This window comes from Ictalurus punctatus, chromosome 2 (genome assembly GCF_001660625.3).
Source record: "Ictalurus punctatus breed USDA103 chromosome 2, Coco_2.0, whole genome shotgun sequence".
Classification (NCBI taxonomy): Eukaryota; Metazoa; Chordata; class Actinopteri; order Siluriformes; family Ictaluridae; genus Ictalurus; species Ictalurus punctatus.
This window is the reverse complement of record NC_030417.2, coordinates 11,321,874-11,343,251: the sequence shown is the minus strand read 5'-3', so window position 1 is coordinate 11,343,251 and position 21,378 is coordinate 11,321,874. Positions and strand designations below refer to the sequence as shown.

Below are 21,378 nucleotides of genomic sequence, written 5' to 3'. Positions count from 1 at the left end.
GGGTGGATGTTCATGTGGATGAATCAGCAAAAATCATTTGGAAAGCCTTCCCAGATGAGTGGAGGTTATTATTACAGCAAAGAAATCTGGAATTAGATGTTCAGCAAGCACATATGGGTGTGATGGTTAAGTGTTTTGGGCATACAGTGTACCATATACAGTACACCATTCCCCTTATGTACTGTACCTCTGATTTACATGAAACACAGCTTAATTTATTCAGCATGCTACAGTTATCAGTAAAATTTCTGGCTTCCTCAAAAACAGCATAATATGTGTGCATAGTGTGAAAACCAACTGCTCCCACGGTTTCAATTAAGGAAATAATCCAATAGGTTTGTTTTTTGTACTCCTGTGTTTTTATTCAAATTAGCTGCTTCACAGTTCTCCGGTTTTCTTCCACAAACATGCAGGAAAGTGGACTGACTAAGATTAATTGCCTCTAGGTGTAAGGGTGGGGGTGTGTGTGTCAGTCACACTCTGTGTATTTCCACAGCGGGAGGATCCTGACCTGAGTAAAGCAGTTACTGAAGATGAATGAAATAGTTCGATTTAAAGCTTAAAACATAGCGAGCCAAGTTTCCATCTTAAGCAAATATATCCAGGTCAGAGCTTCATGGTATGCAAGGTATTACACAGTTAAAAGGGCTGACGATAGTCATGTCTGTGCATTCTGATTTACATTTACAAATTACATGTTGATACTAAACCTGATGATATTCATTTGAGGTTCCAATATACACTATGCTACTGTGGTGATTACATGATTTTTGTTATAATACTAGCGTTTACTTGCTGTCGACGCTATTGATCTAGATCATTTAACTTGCAAGTCGAGGCATTTTTTCTTATTGTTAAAGCATTACACTGAAGCTTATCCCCCCCCAAATAGATGCAAGTTTGATCACACATTCACAACAAATAAAACAGATATATAAGGAAACTTGTTAGAATTTGCTTGTTGTATGATCAGATTTGACCGAGACTTTGATGAATAAAGGCAAATGTGAATGGGTGTGAATTTTCCAGAAGTGTGTTTGCATTAATGTCAAGCCTATAAATTATAAACTCCGCAAAAAAAGAAAAACATCCCTTTTTCATGAGACTGTATTTTAAAGATAATTTTGTAAAATCTAAATAAGCTTTACAGATCTTTACGGGAAATGGTTTTAACAATGTTTTTTCATGTTTGTTCAATGAACCATAAACAATTATGGCACATGCACCTGTGGAACAGTCCTTAAGACACGAACAGTTTACAGGTGGTAGGCAATTAAGGTCACAATTACAATAACTTAGGACACTAAAGAGACATTTCTACTGACTCTGAAAAACACCAGAAGAAAGATGCCTAGGGTTCCTGCTCACCTGTGTGAACATGCCACAGGCCTGCTGCAGAGAGGCATGAGGACTGCAGAAGTGTCCAGAGCAATAAACTGCGATGTCTAATGTAAGACGCCCAAGACAGTGTTACAGGGAGACATGAAGGACAGCTGATCACCCTTGCAGTGGAAAATTACATGTAATCATGCCCCCCCCCCCCCGTTTTCTAAAATGCCTCGGTTGCATGGTTAATTTGATACACTTTCTATTCATAAGGTGTTTGCCATGCCCTTTTAATAATGCAAAAATGCTAATATTGCTATTGAATATTAGTAACTACATTAGCATTTTGTCCCTTTAATGGAATAGTGGCAGCACTGAGCTACTCATTGGAATGTGGCAGTCACATCTGTTGAATTTTATGGCAGTGTACTATATGGCACTCGAACCAGTCATAAAAATCATATGTACTTGGTATAGAGTATAGATATCTCTCCTTGTCATATGGTAACAGTTCATTTGATCAGTAGTAATAGTCTGCTAATGCTTAAGCACCAGCCACATCCAAATTACTCAACTTCCCTGTTGTGTACTGCAACTCAGCAAGCTGGGAAAGTAAAATCAGACTAGTGACACTCCAGTTTGAATTTGACCTTGAATTTCTCTCTACCTTAATTGATTTCTCTCTCTCCATATTGTGGGTAGAATGGTTTACTGTCTCCAGGCAGTCACACTGAAACCTCACAGAAATCACATCCATACCTATCTTTCACTCACTAATTTTCCTGCTTGAGTGCTTAGAGTTGCTAGAATTGTTTTGAAGTGTTTCACACTCTGTCAAAACAAAACACTAAAAATCAAGAAACGTACACAAAAATGAAATATTTAATAAAGCTGCCCAGAAAGAACTACGGATTTGAGTGCACAGAATGATGAATGAACGAATCAGAGTCTTATTCACAAAATAATCAAACTGTGATTTGAGCACAAGTCGTGAATCGGCTTCAGTGGCGTGGAACAAATTTCCTGCCCATGAGTCGCTTGTCATAAGCATAACACACCCATATTTACCCTCGTATCAATTTACAACAACCACACTGAATTATACAGGCATTACTACAGTGGTTCAAATGAAAAATGATTCAAACAAGCTATATTTCATAAATCAAAAAATTTGGGGGAATTAAAAAAATAGAGGGCAAAAAAATCATTTCAGTGAAGCTGAGTTAGAGGTATTTATGTCCTAGTTTGCTGCAAACAAATATGGGGGGGGGGGGGGGGGGGGGGGGGTGTTGCATGAAGGTACATACAAAATGAAAACTTGAAACACAGGAAAGGATGGTTCAAGAGATCTGACTGTTGCAATCCTATATAGAAATTTTCTCCGTTTGTTGTCGGACTTATTTAAAGCTTTATCCATAAATATTGAGATGCAAAATGTTGGTGGAGCTCCGAGATGCTGGACAAAAACAAACAAACAAAAAAAAAAAACAATTTTTAAATCACATATACATAATCACAGTTCTGAATGAGGAGGTGCGCAAAAAAAAAAAAAAAAAAAAAAACCAACCCAGATGGAACATGACTAAAATAAACAAATCCTTCAAATAATCCTAAAAGAAAAAATCAATCAAAAGGCAGAAAAAAGTGCAATGATATCCAAGCATCTCTGAATAGCTTGATGCGTGTGGTCCTCATCCCTGTGCAGCTCCATGGTGCCTATTGTATGTAAAGACATCTGTTACTCATTTGATGGAGCAATGAGCTATATCTGTGCCCTGCAATTAACATTTGCAAACTGCCTGCCCATGGAACTATTTTAATGAGGTTTCCATGTGTGCGGATGTTAAATGTTATTTGTTATTCAGTTGTTACTTACTTCCTTGCTGTAATTATCGATTGTATTGATTTTCAGTAGTTTACATTAAAAATCAAGGATGAGATTGAAAAGCATTCCAACGAGATGCGAGTTTAATCATATAAATTAGATTTGCTGAACATGAAATCGATCAACACAGAAACTGTCACTGTGTGTGGTGGTTTTCCAATCACATTTGACCTTATACAACTTTGATTGTTAGGGCCATTGTGTCCAATCTCTGTTTGGAAGTGACAAAGAAAACAACTTCAAGTGTCATACTGCTTCTTATTTACAACATGGTCCAACAATGTAAAGTATCAAATATTAATCTAGGCCTTGTGGTGGTTAGTAGAGGGCAAGAAAGCCGTTTATTGCCTCTATTTGGTAATAGACAATGCATATTTCTATTCAGTACTCCAGAATATTGACATTGTGCACAGCTTATGGGAAGCCGACTAAGCTTATGTTTTTAGGAAAACTTCAGTAAAACAGAGGAAACATGAGAGGATCTCTGCATCTATGCATAATAAAGAATACTGATGTGGGGGGAAAAAAAGAAGAAAAAAAAAAAAAGAGGCCTGCTAATGCACCAGCAGCATTTCTGGATATGGAGCCTCAACAAAGTCAAAAACAATGTACACGTTTTAGACAGGCCACTTCCGCAGGACAGCTTTCCTCACCGGATTGTCTTGGTTAGTCCATGGGATCCTGGCACATGGTGCAGTAGGCCATGTCCTCACTGTAGGGCTCGACCTGGATGGTGGTGCTGTAGAAGCCAAACTTGGTCTGCAGGAGCTCTGTAGCTTCCTTCAGGACATTCTGAGGATCTGCATTTTCCTCTGATTAAACACAAATGGTGGTTTATTCTAGCAGGCATGCAGCTCCACACTTAGTACTTTTAGCTTAAATATTATGAACAGTACAAATAAAATGAAAGGAAAGCTCAATTCAATTTATAAAAGAAGATATATACTTGGAAAATGAGATTACAGCATTTTAAGTAGTCTTGTTTACAGCATTTGAATGAGTTTTAGTAAACTATATCTGTGCAAGTGAAGTACTGGTGTCTTACCAATGGCCACATGGACAGAAACCAAGGTCTGTCCAACAGTTAGAGCCCACAAACGCAGACTGTGCAAAGCCTTTACAGATTTCAGTGATAGCAGCACCTCCTTCACAGAGTTAAATTCAATTCCTCTGGGTGCACCTGAAAGTAAAAACATATGCCATGAGGAACTACAAAAGAACATTAACAGCTAAGCAAACCTTAATTCCTGGGAAGTGCACCAAGTGTATTATTTCCCCAATTATAATGCTGTTACTCTAATACTGCAAAGATGGCACCATTTGAGAGCTAGCATTTTAATATTTGCTAACAGAAATAAAACATCAAGTGTCTTATAGTGTTCTATTATATAAAACAATGTCTTATTGACCATGAAATAGTCATCTACACTGATGATTTGGGGGGGGGGGGGGGGGGGGGGGTGCAGGGTGTGCTCGGCTAAGGCTCTGGGTTACTGATCGGAAGGTCGGGGGTTCAAGCCCCAGAACATCAAGCATGGCCATTAACCCTCTCTGCTCCAGGGCCACCGTATCATGGCTGACCCTGCACTCTGACTCCAACCTCATAACATGCTGTGATATGCAAAGAGAAAGAAAAAAAAAAAAAAAAAAAAAAAAAAGAATTTCACTCTGTTGTAATGTATCTGTGTTCAATAAAAGACTTATTATCTCAGTCATTACTAAGCCTTATCTAACATTTGCTATTCTGTTTTTTTGACTGTGCTTATTCCCTCGGCTGTGATTCTCTGCCTTGCCTGCTTTGGATTGTTTGAATGATCTTTGACCTCAGCCTGTTTATGTTTCCCAAATTCTGCCTTACCCTTTGGATTTGTTGTCTCATTAAACTACCATACCTGCAATTGCTTCTGCCTCAACCTCCATTACGTGACTGAATACTTCGCCTCAACATGGATGAAGAAGGTACGTCAGACTGGTGACAAGCCATTGACGCCCATGCCCATGGGAGAACTCCACCAACAGCTTTCCATCCTGATTGAACAGGTAACTCAACTTTCCCAGAGCATGCCGGTGGTAATGCAGACCCACACCTCTTTCCCTCGGATACCGATGCTGGAAAAGTATGCAGGTGATCCAGAGTGAGGCAAAGGTTTCCTCCTGCAATGCTCATTGTTCTTTGCCAGCTACATAGGGATGCCTGAGGCACGCAAGATCATCCATTTCATGGAGTTACTGACCGACAAAGCTCTCACTTGGCAGTATGGGGTTGTTTCGACGTCTTTTTGACCATGAAGGCAAAGAAGTGGGGGAGGAGCTACTGACCATCTCCCAAGGTCCATGCTGTGTAGCGGAATATGCCTTAGAGTTTTGGACTATTGCTGCGTGAAGTGAATGGAATGAGCCTGCGCTGAAAATGCAATGGATTAAACCCGGAAGTATTAATGGAGCTAACCTGCCCGACAACTCACCCTTGATTCTCTCATTGACCTGTCCATTCATCATTACCGCCTGCTTCAGAGCCGCTGTGGTTTCAGGAGTGAGAACGTTTCTACGGCACCGTGCACCAAAGCTGAACTCATGCAGCTGGGGCACGTGTGACTCAGGGAAGAGGAGGGGAATAAGTCATGTTGAGAGTTTCAATCAGGGGAGGGACAATCTCGCACTGCACAGCATCTCTTTCCCTCCAGATCGGCACACTCCATAAGGAAATAGTCACCCTCTACACCATGGTCTCTGCCAGACATCCCATCATCTTTGACCTCCTATAGCTGGAACAGCACAACCCTTGTATCTCCTGGACAGACAGACAAATCATACACTGGTCTCCATACTGCCATGCACACCGTTTCCAAACCTGCGTCATCCCTATAGAGGCAACATCAGTTGAAAGCCAGAACCAACCATCCCCAGTTCGCATTCCACCTAAAGATCATGATCTCAGGGAAGTCATCAGCAAAGAGAGAGCCAGCAGACTACCACCACACCACTCATATGACTCTGCAATCGAGCTGCTCCCTGGAACCAGTCCACCTCAGGAAAAGGTGTAACCTCTAATCAATATCAGCGCATCTACATCCCCTGCTTCAGCTAGTTTCTTCTTTGTGGGGCCTAAACCAATGTCCCATAAAGTACCGTTATCCTCTGCCTCTGGTTCCCACAGCCCTTGAACAACTCAGAACAGCAACCATTTTCACCAAACTGGATTTACGCTGTGCATACAATCTGGTCTGCATCAGAAAGGGAGACAAGTGGAAAATGGCCTTCAGTACCACCTCTGGCCACTGAGTACATCAGCCCTGAGGGAGTCACCATGGACCAAGGCAAGGTGAAAGCTGTGGTGGATTGGCCTACTCCACACACAGTCAAGGAGTTCACAATTTCTGGTCTTTGCCAACTTTACCGACATTTCATCAGAGGATGCAGCTCCATAGCACACCCCTTAACGTCAAGGAGGAGGCAAGACGAAACATTTAACCTGGAATCCAGCTGCCAAAGAGGCATAGAGCAACTCAAGTAGGCATTTACCACAGCCCCTATTCTCATCCACCCGGATCCCGCCAAGCCCTTCATCGTAGAGGTTGCTGCCTCAGAAATGGGAGTAGGTGTCGTCCTGTCTCAGAGATTTGGAGATAAACCCAAGCTTCAACCTGTTGCCTTCTTTTCCAGGAAGCCATAATCAGCAGAATGAAACTTTGACATGGGCAACAGGGAACTCTTGCTGGTCTAATTAGCTCTCAAGGAGTGGAGACATTGGCCGGAGTAACGCATCCTTTCATCATCTTCACAGACCATAAAAACCTCAAATATCTCTGCACCGCCAAACATCTGACACCTAGTCAAGCCTGCTGGTCTTTGTTTTCCTCATGTTTCCAGTTCATGCTATCCTACCGACCAGAGTCAAAGAATACAAAGGCTGATGCACTTTCCCGCCTTCATGGCCCAGAAGTACAAGACAACCATGACGAATTAATTCTACCGAGTTCATGTGTAATCAGCTCCATTGAATAAGAATTGGATCAGGCCCTGGTAAGTTTACCAAGATCACAGATCCTTTCTGCATGCTCTGCAGGGAAACATTTTTTTTTCCTGAGTAGCACCAGGTGGAACTCATGTCATAGGCCCACACAGCGGTCGCCACATGCAACCCCGGGATGCAATGCACCTACCACCACTGCAGGAGAAGTACTGGTGGCCCAATATTCTGAAGGATGTGCATCACGTAGTATCTTCATCCTCAATGTGTGCTCAGTCAAAGGTTCCTTGAACATTGCCAGCAGGCAAGCTCAATCCTCTGCCCATACCTGAACGCCCACAGTCCCACATCTCTGGCAGGTCTGTGATGAAGTTGACAGAGTCTCAGGGTAACAAAACCATCTTAGTAAATCACTGATAGCTTCCCCAAATTGTTGCATCTTATACCACTACCATCCATCCCATCAGCCTTCACAACGGCTGAGCTGCTGTTCCAACATGTTTTCATATACTTTGGGATCCCCGAGGAGATAGTTAGTGATTGGGGACCACAAAACACATCTCAAGTCTGGTCCAGCTTCATGGGTAAGATGGAGACCACCATCAATTTAACTCAGTTTACCATCCACAAGCTAATGGCCAAGTGGAACGTGCCAACCAGGAGAAAGGGCAGTTTCACTGGACAGTTTCTGTGCTTCAAACCCTGACGACTGGTCCAGATTCCACGCCTGGGCCAAGTACACTCAGAACTCCCTACATCACTCAGCAACACACCTCCCCTTTTTCCAATGTGTTTTAGGCTACCAACTGCCCCAGTTCCCTTGGAATGCGAACCCCACCTATTCCCAGACCATCAACCAGTGGTTCCAAAGAAGCGAGCACAATCAATCTGCACCTACAAGCAGAAGACTGGTAGTCACCACAGTGAACATCCTCAATACCAGCCTGGGGAAACTCCATTTCCCAGAATGCATCACTAACTACAAAACATGGCCGAAGACACCTACAACTCCCAAACAAGTCACATTCACCATCCCCAGAGTTCTAATTAGAGACACCTGGTTCCAATCAATCACACACACCCCCCCCACTCCTTAAAAGAGACTATTCACACACTCTTCAGTTGCAAAATAAACACTCAGTTGATCATATCTGTCACTACCAAGCCTTATCTAGTGCTTGCTATTCTTTTTTTTTTTGACTGTGTTTATTCCCTTGACCTTGATTATCTGCCTTGCCTGTTTTGGATTGTTTGCATGATCGTTGACCTCTGCCTGTGTGTCTCGAATTCTGCTTGACCCTTTGAATTTGTTGTCTCATTAAACTGCCATACCTGCAAGAGCTTCCATCTCAGTCTCCATTACATGACACTGGGTAGCATCAGATGACCTGCAGTTCATCAATTTAAGCTGAATAAGCAAATAATAAGTAACATTTTAGCCATCACTAATTATCAGCTACCAATTGGAGAGGGTGAAGGCTAACATGCTTCCTCTGAGACACAGCTAACTTTTGCTCATGCTGTGTACAGAGCAGCGCAACACACTCTGAGGAAAACATGATCTGCCCCTTCCCGCATACATGAGCTCACAGACATCCATGATCAGCTACAGTCACTGTGATTGAAAAGAGTATGTCCCTACCACCTAGACAGCATTGACAATTTTACTCCTTTGGTTTCTGGCCACAGGTGGCTGTGGCATTGTTTTGAACTCACAATCTCTCAATTATGTGTTGTGCCATTCAGAACATTTTAACTCATCCAAGGGGTATCGGCTTCTGAATAGTGGGAGATTTCCAGTAATTTAAACACTATTTGTGTTAATATGTCCATCGCACCTGCATCAGTGTTTCAGTAGGATTGAAATAGCTTCAAGATTATACCATAAATCATCTGACTTACCACATAAGAACCCTTCATTAGAAAACTATTGTACGGACATGGCCTACTGCACCCTGTGTCAGGACCAGTTACACATCAGCATGCAACATCAGCATGCAAATGTCTTAAAGGCGTCTCATCCAAAATGTACTTTTCGAATCCATATCTGGAAACACTGCAAATTCATTATTGGTGCATCTTCTGAACCTTTTGCAGGACTTGTTTACAGGAGTTGTTTCAGCTGTATGAAGGCTCTCAGTCACCAAACTTCAATAAGGGATATAAATTTACTAAACCACTGAGGTCTGAGTAACATAAATTAAGCACTAAAACAAACCTACCCTCCATGAGGATGCGGAACACATCTCGGAGAATGGTAAGTGTTGTCCCCAGGACAAACAGAGAGAACAGGAAGGTGCAAATGGGATCAGCTATTTTGTATTCAGGCTGTAACAGAGAAAGCATTCAGTTCTTTAAAAATGTATTATATCTCATTAGGGGAAAAAATTATCTTTTCCAGATCTGTTTATCAAAATTTGGCTCTTCTCAGGAACACATAGCCAAAGTTTGTGTACACCTGACCATCACACCCATACTGTGCTTGTTGAACATCCCATTCCAGATTTATTCCCCATGTGCTGTTATAATGATATCCACTCGAGTGAGGTCAGGTCACCCACACCACTGATGTTGGGTGAGGAATTGCAGTTCCAGTTCATCCCAACCATCATGGAGCTCGCTTTGTTATGCGCAGGGGCATTGGCATGCTGGAACAGGTTTGGGCCTCTTAGTTCAAATGAAGTTAAATTGTAATGCTACAGCATACAAATTCAATACAATCGTGAGCTTCCAAATTTGTGGCATCAGTTTGTGGAAGAACCACATATGGGTGTGATGGTCAGGTGTCCACAAACTTTGGCCATATAGTGTAGCTCTAAATACCCTACTTTGTGGTGACTGCATGTAGTGATTTGATGTATTTACCCGTAAGTAGATAACGATAGCTGCAACCATCACCCCAAAGCTCTGTAAAAGGTCACCCAAAACATGGATGAATGCCGCCCTGACACTGGTGTTTCCATGGCTTCCCAGAAGGCTGTGAGAGTGGCCATGGCCCACAGGACTTATCCCATTTTCAGTAATCTTGTGATAGCCAGAATCATTTCCGTGAAAGGTAGTGGAGTGATGGAGGATGTATGCCATTCTATAAAACAACACTGCAATCAAAACCGCTATTCTCCTAAATCAATGTGAGCAGAAGGGAATTCCATGAAGTACACCAACTCCATAAGCCAGGCTTATTTCAATAAACCTAGTTAATTTTAGTCAAGTTTGGTTAATCTTAAGCCCCTCGTTCAATTACTATGGCAAGGTAAGCTTGAGTACAAACCTGCATGATTAACACAGCCAGACTTGAATCAGCAGAAACAGGTTTGTTAGTGGAATGCAGTGAGCATGTAGTCACCTGTGTGGCCAGTTTCAAATAAGCCTGGATTATATTAGTTTACTTCATAGAGTAATATTACAGGTTTTTTTCACTCACATGATGTTGACCACAACAGCACATCCCGAAGTAAGCAGCATCACTCTGCCATCAATTTCATAATCATTTTTTACAATTCTCTCAATAGCAAGGTACACCAACACCCCAGTAACTATCCAGATGGACATTATGGATATCAGCGCTCCCAAAATCTCTGTAAACACAAAACAAAACCACCACTAGACCAGTGCTAAAAAAAAGAAAGAAAAAAAAGGAGGAGGCTGGGGGAAGAGTATACACGATTGCTATTTTGATTTTCAATCACAGAATAACATTATAGACATGGACACCAACAGCACTATTAATATGCTCAGTGAGTGATGCCTCCTGCAGATGTTGGACCAGCTAGATTTGCTTTAATAGTTACTTACCTGATCTGTGCCAGCCAAAATTCATGGTCTTGGTGGGAGGTCTATAGGAAATCCACAGGGAGAAAAGGCTAACCATCATGCTGCCAAAGTCTGTGAGCAGATGAGCAGCATCTGTCATGATGGCCAGGCTGTGGGCGAGATAACCACCTGCAGAAATGGGGATGCACAGACATGCACAAACTAATGCAGTGACATACAAATGATATTTTATATATATTTTAAGCATGTTAATTGCAGTTGCATGCAGTATGGGTGTTTTTCAAACAGAGCAGTTCTACTTTCACATTTTAAAATTAGAATTGGACTAATCTTTTACATTTTGTAGAGGTATTGTTAATAAACGAGTCAACAACCCGGCTATGTGAAGCATTTTCAAGTTATTACTTAAATACTTAAAGTTTTAAATGATTCACTCTTGCTATTCTTGTGGCAAGAATACCTATTGTGCGGGAAATCGTTTAATCTTTCAATTTAATGCAGGATTCTGGAGCTGGGCTCAGAGCCAATACCACAGTGTGAAGATTAACAAGAAATGATTACTAAACTAGAATTCCTTTAATACTTCAATTCCTTTGTGTCGCACAGAGAGAACATTTATCTTCCTCAAAGCTGAAAAATTTCCATTCAAGAAGAAATTTGTATCCAAATAAAACTCTAAAAGTCAATGAAACATAATGGGATGTCACGAAGCTAGATTTAAAATAACTGAAATCCTGATTCAATGTCAGAAAACATGTGATCGTTACATGTGTTTTTTCATTATGAAGTATAAATAAATATATAAATATATATATATATATATATATATATATATATATATATATATATATATATATATATATATATATATATATATATATATATAAATAAAAAAGGAACCCATTTCAGAATATGGCTGTAATGTAACAAAATTAGGGGAAGGGAAAGGGTTTGAATGCTTTCTGAATGCACTGTACATTTTATTACAAATAAGAAGTACATTTAAAAATATAATAATGTTAAGGGGTTAAACAAGTCTGTTTTAAACTGGGTTTAAAAACAGTGGGCTGCTGCATTCTCAACTAGCTGAAGTGTCTTTAAAGTGTACTTACAGTGGATAGACTTTCAGGATATCTGTTTTATCAGAACCCCTTCAGTGAGAATTTATTTATGAGCTCGTGTATTCTGGTGAACCTTGGAGCTACTATATGTAACAAGGAGCTGATCAGAAAGTTCTGTGAAAAACATACTGCATCACGTCTGACCCCTGCACTCTGACCCAGACTGACTAACAAGTTGGTATAGGAAAAGTACTTTTTTTTGGCCACAGGGGCAGTCGTATGACTGACTATTTTGTATTGAAACAACAACAAAAAAGAAAGAAAGAAAAGAAAAAAAAAAGAGAAATAAGAGAAATGCAGGCAGTAAACACCAAATCAGCCATGACATTAAAACCACCGGCCTAATATTGTGTAGGTCTCCCTTGTGCCACCAGAACAGCTCTGACCCATCGAGGCATGGACTCCACAAGACCGTTAACAGCAGATTCTTCAGGTCCTGCAAGTTGGGGCCTCCGTGGATTGAACTTGTTTGTCCAGCACATTCTAGAGATGCTCGATCGGATTGAGATCTGCAGAATTTGGAGGCCAAGTCACCTCTTTGTCATGTTCCTCAATCATTCCTGAGCAAATTTTGCAGTGTGGCAGGGCACATTATACTGCTGAAAGAGGCCACTGCCATTAGGGAACACCGTTGCCAGGAAGGTGTGTACTTGGTCTGCAACAATGTTTAGGTAGGTATTACATGTCAAAGTAAAATCGACATGAATGAGAAGACCCAAGGTTTACCAGCAGAACATTGCCTAGAGCACCAGACAGCCTCTGCCGGCTTGCCTTCTTCCCATAGTGCATCCTGTTGTCATCTTCCCCAGGTAAGACACACACACACACACACACACACACACACACACACACACACACACGGCTGTCCACATGATGTAAAAGAAAATGTGATTCATCAGACCAGGCCACCTTCTTCCATTGCTCCATGGTCCATTTCTGATGTTCACGTGCTCACTGTAGATGCTTTCAGTGGTGGACACGGGCCAGCATGGGCACTCTGACCGGTCTGCTGCTATACAGTCCCCATACGCAGCAAGCTGTGATGCACTGTGTGCTCTGACACATTTCCACCATAGTAAACATTAACTTTTTCAGCAATTTGGGCTACAGTAAATCCTCTGTGGGATCAGGCCAGACAGGCTAGCCTTCACTCTCCACAAACAACAATGAGCCTTGTGTGGAAGATAAAACGGGTAAGATAAAACAGGATTCAGGGATCTGTGGCACATGACGGCAAATGAAATTCTGAGCTACAACTTTAGCTACAACACTGGTACAGGCCACCTCCAGAGATTCTCTGATGACTCCTCCATCGTGGGCTGCATCAGTGAAGATAAGGAGGAGGAATACAGAGGCGTAGTGTAGAGCTTTGTCAGATGGTCTGTGGATAATCACCTTCAGCTCAACATCGGCAAGACCAAAGAACTGACAGTGGACTTCTGCCGAAACAGAAAGCCCCCAACACCCATTACCATCCAGGGGGAGAAAATAGAGATTGTGGACTTGTACAAGTTCCTGGGAGTGCACATCAACAGCAAGCTGGACTGGTCGGAAAACACCGAAGCTCTCTACCGGAAGGGACAGAGCAGACTGTTCTTTCTAAGGAGGCTCGGGTCGTTTGACGTGAGCAGCCAGCTACTGCAGATGTTCCATCAGTCTGTAGTAGCCAGTGCCCTGTTCTTTGCTGTGACATGCTGGAGAGGTGGAATTAAGGCTGGGGAGGCTGACAAACTCAAGTTAGTGAAGAAGTCCAGCTCTGTTGTTGGTCACAAACTGGACAATCTGGAGACAGCAGTGGAGAAGAGAATAAGAAACAAAATCAGGTCCATTTCGGGAAATCTTCTTCATCCACTGTATGCTGAGCTGCGGCAGATGGAGAGCACCTTCAGCCACAGGCTCATCCCCCCCAGTGCAAGACGGAACGCTTCAGATGTTCCTTTGTGCAGACAGCCATCAGGCTGTACAACACTTTGCCACCCCCTCCCTTCACCTTACCTTTGACTACACTACACATACACTTTTCATATGGGTACCATACTGTACTTTTTGCACTGCTCACAGATCACATCACTGCTTCAAAGCTTTTCTTATATGTCCACACTGATCATACCATACAGCTGCAAAATGTATATAGTATTGTACATATGCGATGTACATGGGCTACTTGCATAGTTGGACTGTACATTGTTGCTTGCTGTATATACTGCTCATATGTATGTGTGTGTGTATATACACACAGTATCTCACAAAAGTGAGTACACCCCTCACATTTTTGTAAATATTTGATTATATCTTTTCATGTGACACCACTGAAGAAATGACACTTTGCTACAATGTAAAGCAGTGAGTGTACAGCTTGTGTAACAGCCATTAATGTCTAAACCGCTGGCAACAAAAGTGAGTACACCCCTAAGTGAAAATGTCCAATTTTCAATATTTTGTGTGGCCACCATTATTTTCAAACACTGCCTCAACCCTCTTGGGCATGGAGTTCACCAGAGCTTTACAGGTTGCCATTGGAGTCCTCTTTCACTCCTCCATGACGACATCACGGAGCTGGTGGATGTTAGAGACCTTGTGCTCCTCCACCTTCCGTTTGAGGATGCCCCACAGATGGTCAATAGAGTTTAAGCGATCACCTTCACCCTCAGCTTCTTTAGCAAGGCAGTGGTCATCTTGGAGGTGCGTTTGGGGTTATCATGCTGGAATACTGCCCTGTGGCCCAGTCTCCGAAGGGAGGGGATCATGCTCTGTTCAGTATGTCACAGTACATGTCGGCTTTCATGGTTCCCTCAATGAACTGTTTCTCCCAGTGCCAGCAGCACTCATGCAGCCCCAGACCATGACACTCCCACCACCATGCTTGACTGTAGGCAAGACACACTTGTCTTTGTACTCCTCACCTGGTTGCAGCCACACACGCTTGACACCATCTGAACCAAATAAGTTTATCTTGGTCTCATCAGACCACAGGACATGGTTCCAGTAATCAATGTCGTTACTCTGCTTGTCTTCAGCAAACTGTTTGTGGGCTTTCTTGTGCAGAATCTTTAGAAGAGGCTTCCTTCTGGGACAACAGCCATGCAGACCAGTTTGATGCAGTGTGCGGTGTATGGTCTGAGCACTGACAGGCTGACCCCCCACCTCTTCAACCTCTGCAGCAATGCTGGCAGCACTCATACGTCCATTTCCCAAAGACCACTAAATATGACGCTGATTATGTGCACTCAATTTCTTTGGTCGACCATGGCGAGGCCTGTTCTGAGTGGAACCTGTCCTGTTAAATCGCTGTATGGTCTTGGACACCATGCTGCAGCTCAGTGTCAGGGTCTTGGCAATCTTCTTATAGCCTAGGTCATCTTTATGTAGAGCAACAATTCTTTTTATCAGATCCTCAGAGAGTTCTTTGCCATGAGGTGCCATGTTGAACTTCCAGTAACCAGTATGAGGGACACCAGGGAGGGAAAATGGCAAATTGGGCCCAATTTGGACATTTTCACTTAGGGGTGTACTCACTTTTGTTGCCAGCGGTTTAGACATTAATGGCTGTGTGTTGAGTTATTTTGAGTTGACAGCAAATTTATACTGTTATCCAAGCTGTACACTCACTACTTTACATTGTAGCAAAGTGTCATTTCTTCAGTGTTGTCACATGAAAAGATATAATCAAATATTTACAAAAATGTGAGGGGTGTACTCACTTTTGTGAGATACTCTAGGTAGATAGATATAAATAATTTGCGCTTATGTCTATACATATTTATACATCTTGTATATACTCTTTATATATCCCTGTATTGTTCTCCTTCCTATCTCTTAACTCTTTTCGTCTTTTTTTTGGCTGCTACTGTGACACCCTAATTTCTCCACCTGGAGATTAATAAAGTATTATCTTATCTTAAATTGATTTTCCTTCAAACTCTCAGTTACAGTTTTTCATCGTTGTACATCCAGCTAGTCGCAAAGGGGTTCGCACTTAGTCATTCATGGTCACAAAAATCACATGCATGAAAATATCAGAGCCTCAGCGATCACTCGCAGAATAAGAAAATGAGTCAGAGGCCAGATAAGCGGGGGCAAAATCATGTACTGTGCACTAGGCTTTACTATTCACGAAGGGTTCCCAATTTATTATTAGCACTGTATTACATTTCCTCAGTGGTCTGTTTTTATTAATCCACCATGGCAAAATCAGTTACATGACCAGATTTTTAAAAAAATGGCTGTATTTATAAGCAAGTACAGAAGGCAAAATTTAAACTGTACTAGGCTTTAGCAGAATGACCAATACCAGTCCTAACGGAGCAGTACACAGAAGACAGTGTTGCTGAAGTACTGTATACTCAGGCACATTGTTATAAACCTTCCACCAACAGCAACTGGATTCAGTAGTTAGAACCCATATGAAGTGTGATCCAACAGTTTGAGACCACATTGAAAATATATGATTTTTTTAAAATCTGGAAATAAACAGATGGTTTTATAATTTAAAAAATGTCATTAAAGAATTATTCATGATACTGCACTGTCATAATACAAATTTGTGATCTTCGTCGTGTTAGCCCCTTTGTACAAAATGTCAGATTTTCCTTCAGCCTCATCACTTCCACTGAAGCAAGTGTTTGGATGACACTCCAATGGATTTGATCAAGCATTGATCAGGATCTATACAAACTTGTGGATTCCATACCAGCAATCATTAAAGCAAAATAACTAAACTAAACTTTTCACTCAATTTGTTGCCATTAATATATAATTTATAATTAACCTTTTTGTATCAAGTCTAAAAAAAAGAAAGAATGCAAAATAGAAGCATTTTTGCTAGCAGTCTTAGGCCTTTGGACCCTACTATAGGTGTATTCCTCAATGTAAACACACCAGATGTCTTTTTGAAAATCACACCTCACCTCTTAATTATTTCATTGAGAAGTTTTATAATTAAAAACACACATACCTAAACACACACAAACTTGACCTATAAATAGAAGTTTTGGTCACTGTTCCTTTTACATATCAACTTGACTCTTACCAATCACTTCCCCAATCATGAAGACCAGGCAGATAATCGAGGCAATGTACAGCTTCTTTTTAGCCAAAAGTGTATCACGGTTCTCCTCCCACTGAGCTTTGCTTCCATGGCAGTGGGCTCCAACAGGCCGCTGCAACTCAATGGCCCCAGTAGCCTCCCCATTCTCATACACCCGACTTGGGTAGCTTTCTTTGGAACCAGGAAATTCACTGCAAAAATGAGACGAAGGTTTTATACCAACTATTCGAGTTTATATATTCTGTACATATATTGTAGATCATGAAAATAAACCCAATCCCTTCCCAAATATAAACAGCCGTTATTTTGGGAGACGGGCAGATGGGCCAAAGGCAAAAGTCTTAGACATGTGTAAGTAAGCAAATGAAGAAAACTTTCAACTTTCATTTGGATTGTTTGGCTCAGTTCCAAAATCTAATCAGTTCATCTGCTGGTTACAATCATAATCCAATATAAATCCCACAAACATTAAGCCACTCATTCTTGAGATATTACACTAACTAGAATCTTGGATGGACACACGAATAACCTCATAATGGAATTGCTTCTATACATAACACCAAGGCAGTGGCTTAAAACCAAAATCCAGTTAACTTATTTATTTTCTGTAAAACAATGCTATCCATTTTAGCCATGTTACTCTTGACCACTAAAATACTAGATGTTGATAAAATCCATGAGAACCCCACCGCCATGCAGTTCTAATAGATTTAATCAGTGTGACACAGGGATACACATCAGAGTGGAATGAAATCAGCATGGGTAGTAGCTGCTGAGTCTGCTGTTTGGCCTCTCTGTCTCTCTGCTGCATGCGTGTTGATGGGAGAGACTCTATGATGAAGCTAATGGAGTGGAAAAGGGCAATCTTGCCTCAGAAGAGATAAGCACCCCCAACACACACACACACACACACACACACACACACACACACCTCACGCCTTCAATGCCTGAAATGAAGCAGCCAAGCAGGACACAGCCTCAGTTTAATCACCCCACAGGGAGTGATGCACATGATACAATCCCACCCCACCACCCCATATACCCAAATGCACTCCATATGCACTTCTTATGCACAGTACTTGTGTATTATCACTTTATTTTGAAACCTTCTTTGAGTTTACACTTGGGTGAATTGGCTACATCTCATAATAGATCAAAACGTGTAATCCCTCATGCACTACTCCCAAGTTAATTAAATGGGGGGAAAAATCTCCAGAATATTAAATTGGGGTAATTACGTGGGCATATTTACCTCAGTCTTGCAGCTAATCTAGCAAGGTATATAATGATATTTTTTCCTCAGAAATATTTATTTAAAAAAAAAAAAAAAAAAGTATGATGCATTTTATCATTCATTTGAACAATTTCTCTTCTTGTAAATAAATAAATAAATAAATATAAAAATAAAAAGACGCATCACTGTCGGTCAGCAAAGAAGCTTTACATTTGTGGGCTCACGTGCAAGGAGGAGTCTCTATTCATGTAATCATAATCATATCTTGTGGCATGATGATCCAAATCCAAAGACTGATTAATAAAACGCAGACTTGTATTTATTAGGGAATAAAGAATGATCATCATGAGATTAAAGCCATAAAGATGGCTGTGGATGATCTAAGAACTGTTTGCACTCAAAGTCTCCATCATTGTACAGTTAGGCTAATCATTTCAGTTCGATACAATAGACTTTAGTCAATACTAGAATGAATTCTGAAATGACTTAGTTGCTGTCAACAAAAGTTTTTTATTTATTTTTTTATTTTGAGCATACAGTTTTAAAAGAGAAATGATTTATAACTGCGCTATCCGGTGTTACCAAGATGAGGATGGGTTCCCTTTTGAGTCTGGTTCCTCTCAAGGTTTCTTCCTCATGACGTCTCAGTGAGTTTTTTTCCCCACTCACCACCCCCTCCTCTGCCTTGCTCATTATGCATATATTTATATACGGAATTGATGCGTTTCTGTGAAGCTGCTTTGTGACAGCGTCAATTGTTAAACGCGCCTTACAAATAAAACTAAACAAGAATATCATCATCATCATCTATGCATCTATTAAAATGTGAAGAATCAATCTCCACCCACAAATATATGCATGAAAGCGCTCTTGCAGTAGTTTTCCAGTTTTAGTTCTTTCCCCCAAAATGCGCCACAACATGCGCCGTCCTGCTCCCCGGTGCCGCATGGAGAGGTGCAGCTCAACTCAACACCACTGTTAATTACATTACAGAAACTTCTCATTGTCGAACAGAAACTCAGTGATTTTACACATTAAAACATAAGAATTAATATGGAACATAAAGAAACTGACAGCAGCCTCCTTCCTGCTAACACCCTCGAAGACCTAAAAAAAAAAAATATATTAAAATGTCATAAATAAGGAATCCGAACATGATTCTTTTAATAGAGTGACCAAGCCTGCCAGAATCTTACCTTTTAACAATTATGCCACTTATTGCATTTCTTGCAGATGCCTGTCTATCCATTTATCTATCTACCTATCAAAGTGCAGTGATCCATATACTTATTATTACGAACATAGAGGAACATGATTTAGTAGGTTCCATTTTTAGACGCTTTAAACATTGGACATTTCCGAAATCAGATTAAAAACACTCCCCCCCCCCCATTCTGTGGATTTGTTGTTTTGCCGACTTTAGTAAACTGCTATAGGCCTGACCAATTCTGCTGAAATCTCATTAAAACACGACAGTAAATGCTAGAAAACGTACAGAAAAATCTCACGCACTTGAATGAACACACTTAGAAATACATGTCCGTTTCATGTAACTATAATTAACTGTGATCCTTAAATATAACCTCTAAGAGTCAGATCTTCTAGATCTTTATACAGAGCATGCATTTTTGTTTTCTAGAACTAATTGTTTGTATCGAATTTATTTTTCCAGCTACTGCATCAATCAAAATGTGACCGTTTATTCTCCATTTTCTGATCGAATTATGTTTGTAAACTAGAGAATCATGCAGTAATTGGTTATTTCCCTATTATAAGGGAATGTTGTATTACATTTACAACAATGCAGATTTTGTCGTTTTAAAATCTATGTGCAAAAACCGGCACACAAAAAAAACCTTTTACAAACACACCAGGGCTTTAAAGCAGTTTTTTTTTTATCCTATAATAAGAGGTGAAAAGCCGAGGTCATTTGTCAAGTGCTGTCCAAAAACAAGTGATGCATGGAAATGAATTTGCTCATTGACACAGCATCACACACCGCCTGACCATGCAATCTCTAAGAGGACTAGATGGAGGATAATAATAAAAAGACAGGGTTGAATTAACAGTACAGGGTTTATACAAGTCCAGAAGGGAGTGATGGTGAAGACTAAGGCTATAATCATCACAGCTGCAAGTGTGTAGTTCTGTAAGAGTTGTCCATTTTTTAAAATGGAATTTGAGTTTTATTTATTTATTTATTTATGCTCCGTCTGGAGGGAAAAAAATAGCCGTCTCCATTTCTATGTTACAGCAGTGCGGACACAGAGGTTTTTAATGAAAATGAGGCCACGAAAAATCAGTCAACTATACTAACAGTGCGTCTAACATATCCACAAATTTGATCTGATTTGTATGGGACCTCAGAAATAGACTGCTGGGTTTAGAATAAAGATTAATTCGTCTTTAGGAAACGCATTATTGTGGTCAGGGTAATAATAATTATAATAAATAAATAAATAAATAAATAAAAATAAATAAAATGTGGTATATGGTAAATTGTTTTAGTTTACCAATGCAATTTAAAAAAAAAAAAAAAAAAAAAAAAAAAAAAAAAAAGGAGCACCTCCAATTCACGTTGCACAAGGATACAACCTGCAGCTCAAAATGTAGAACCTACAAAGGAAAAAATATTTACCTTTTGAGTTTAAGAGAGTATGTTCTGGCATTTCTCTCGTTAATGAGATGAGATTTCTCTGAATTCCCCGGTGCCTCCATGCAGCCTCGGCGCTCGCGCTAATCAGAGTTAAATGAGCAAAAAGGTGTGTGTGTAATGAATTTCAAAAGCACCCGGGTTTTTTTTTTTTTTTTTAGATCACGCAATAAAGAATCCTCCACTCCTCCATTTTCAAAAGTGAAAAGGAACAAACGGAATCAAATCCCGTATCGTCGCAGTGAGCAGCGAGGAAAAGTTATTAATGCGCCACCGCTGAACTTGACTGTGTTTATTAGCAGTCTTTGTGCAAAAGGCGCGGCGCGGAGACGCAGAGAACCTACTGCGCGTGCACGCGCACACGTTTG

General features: G+C 40.8%; 1 protein-coding gene across 1 annotated transcript; it reads right to left on the bottom strand.

The window, feature by feature from the left end:
- Positions 1-2,190: 2,190 nt before the first annotated feature.
- On the bottom strand, positions 2,191-21,378 carry slc30a2 (solute carrier family 30 member 2). The gene is made up of 9 exons (XM_017494255.3): positions 20,996-21,378; positions 17,106-17,314; positions 10,977-11,123; positions 10,606-10,759; positions 10,047-10,266; positions 9,404-9,509; positions 4,257-4,391; positions 3,865-4,023; positions 2,191-3,042 (listed from the first exon to the last, which is right to left on the bottom strand). The coding sequence occupies exons 1-8, from the start codon at positions 21,073-21,075 to the stop codon at positions 3,878-3,880; spliced, it is 1,197 nt and encodes a 398-aa protein (XP_017349744.1). The 5' UTR covers positions 21,076-21,378; the 3' UTR covers positions 2,191-3,042; positions 3,865-3,877.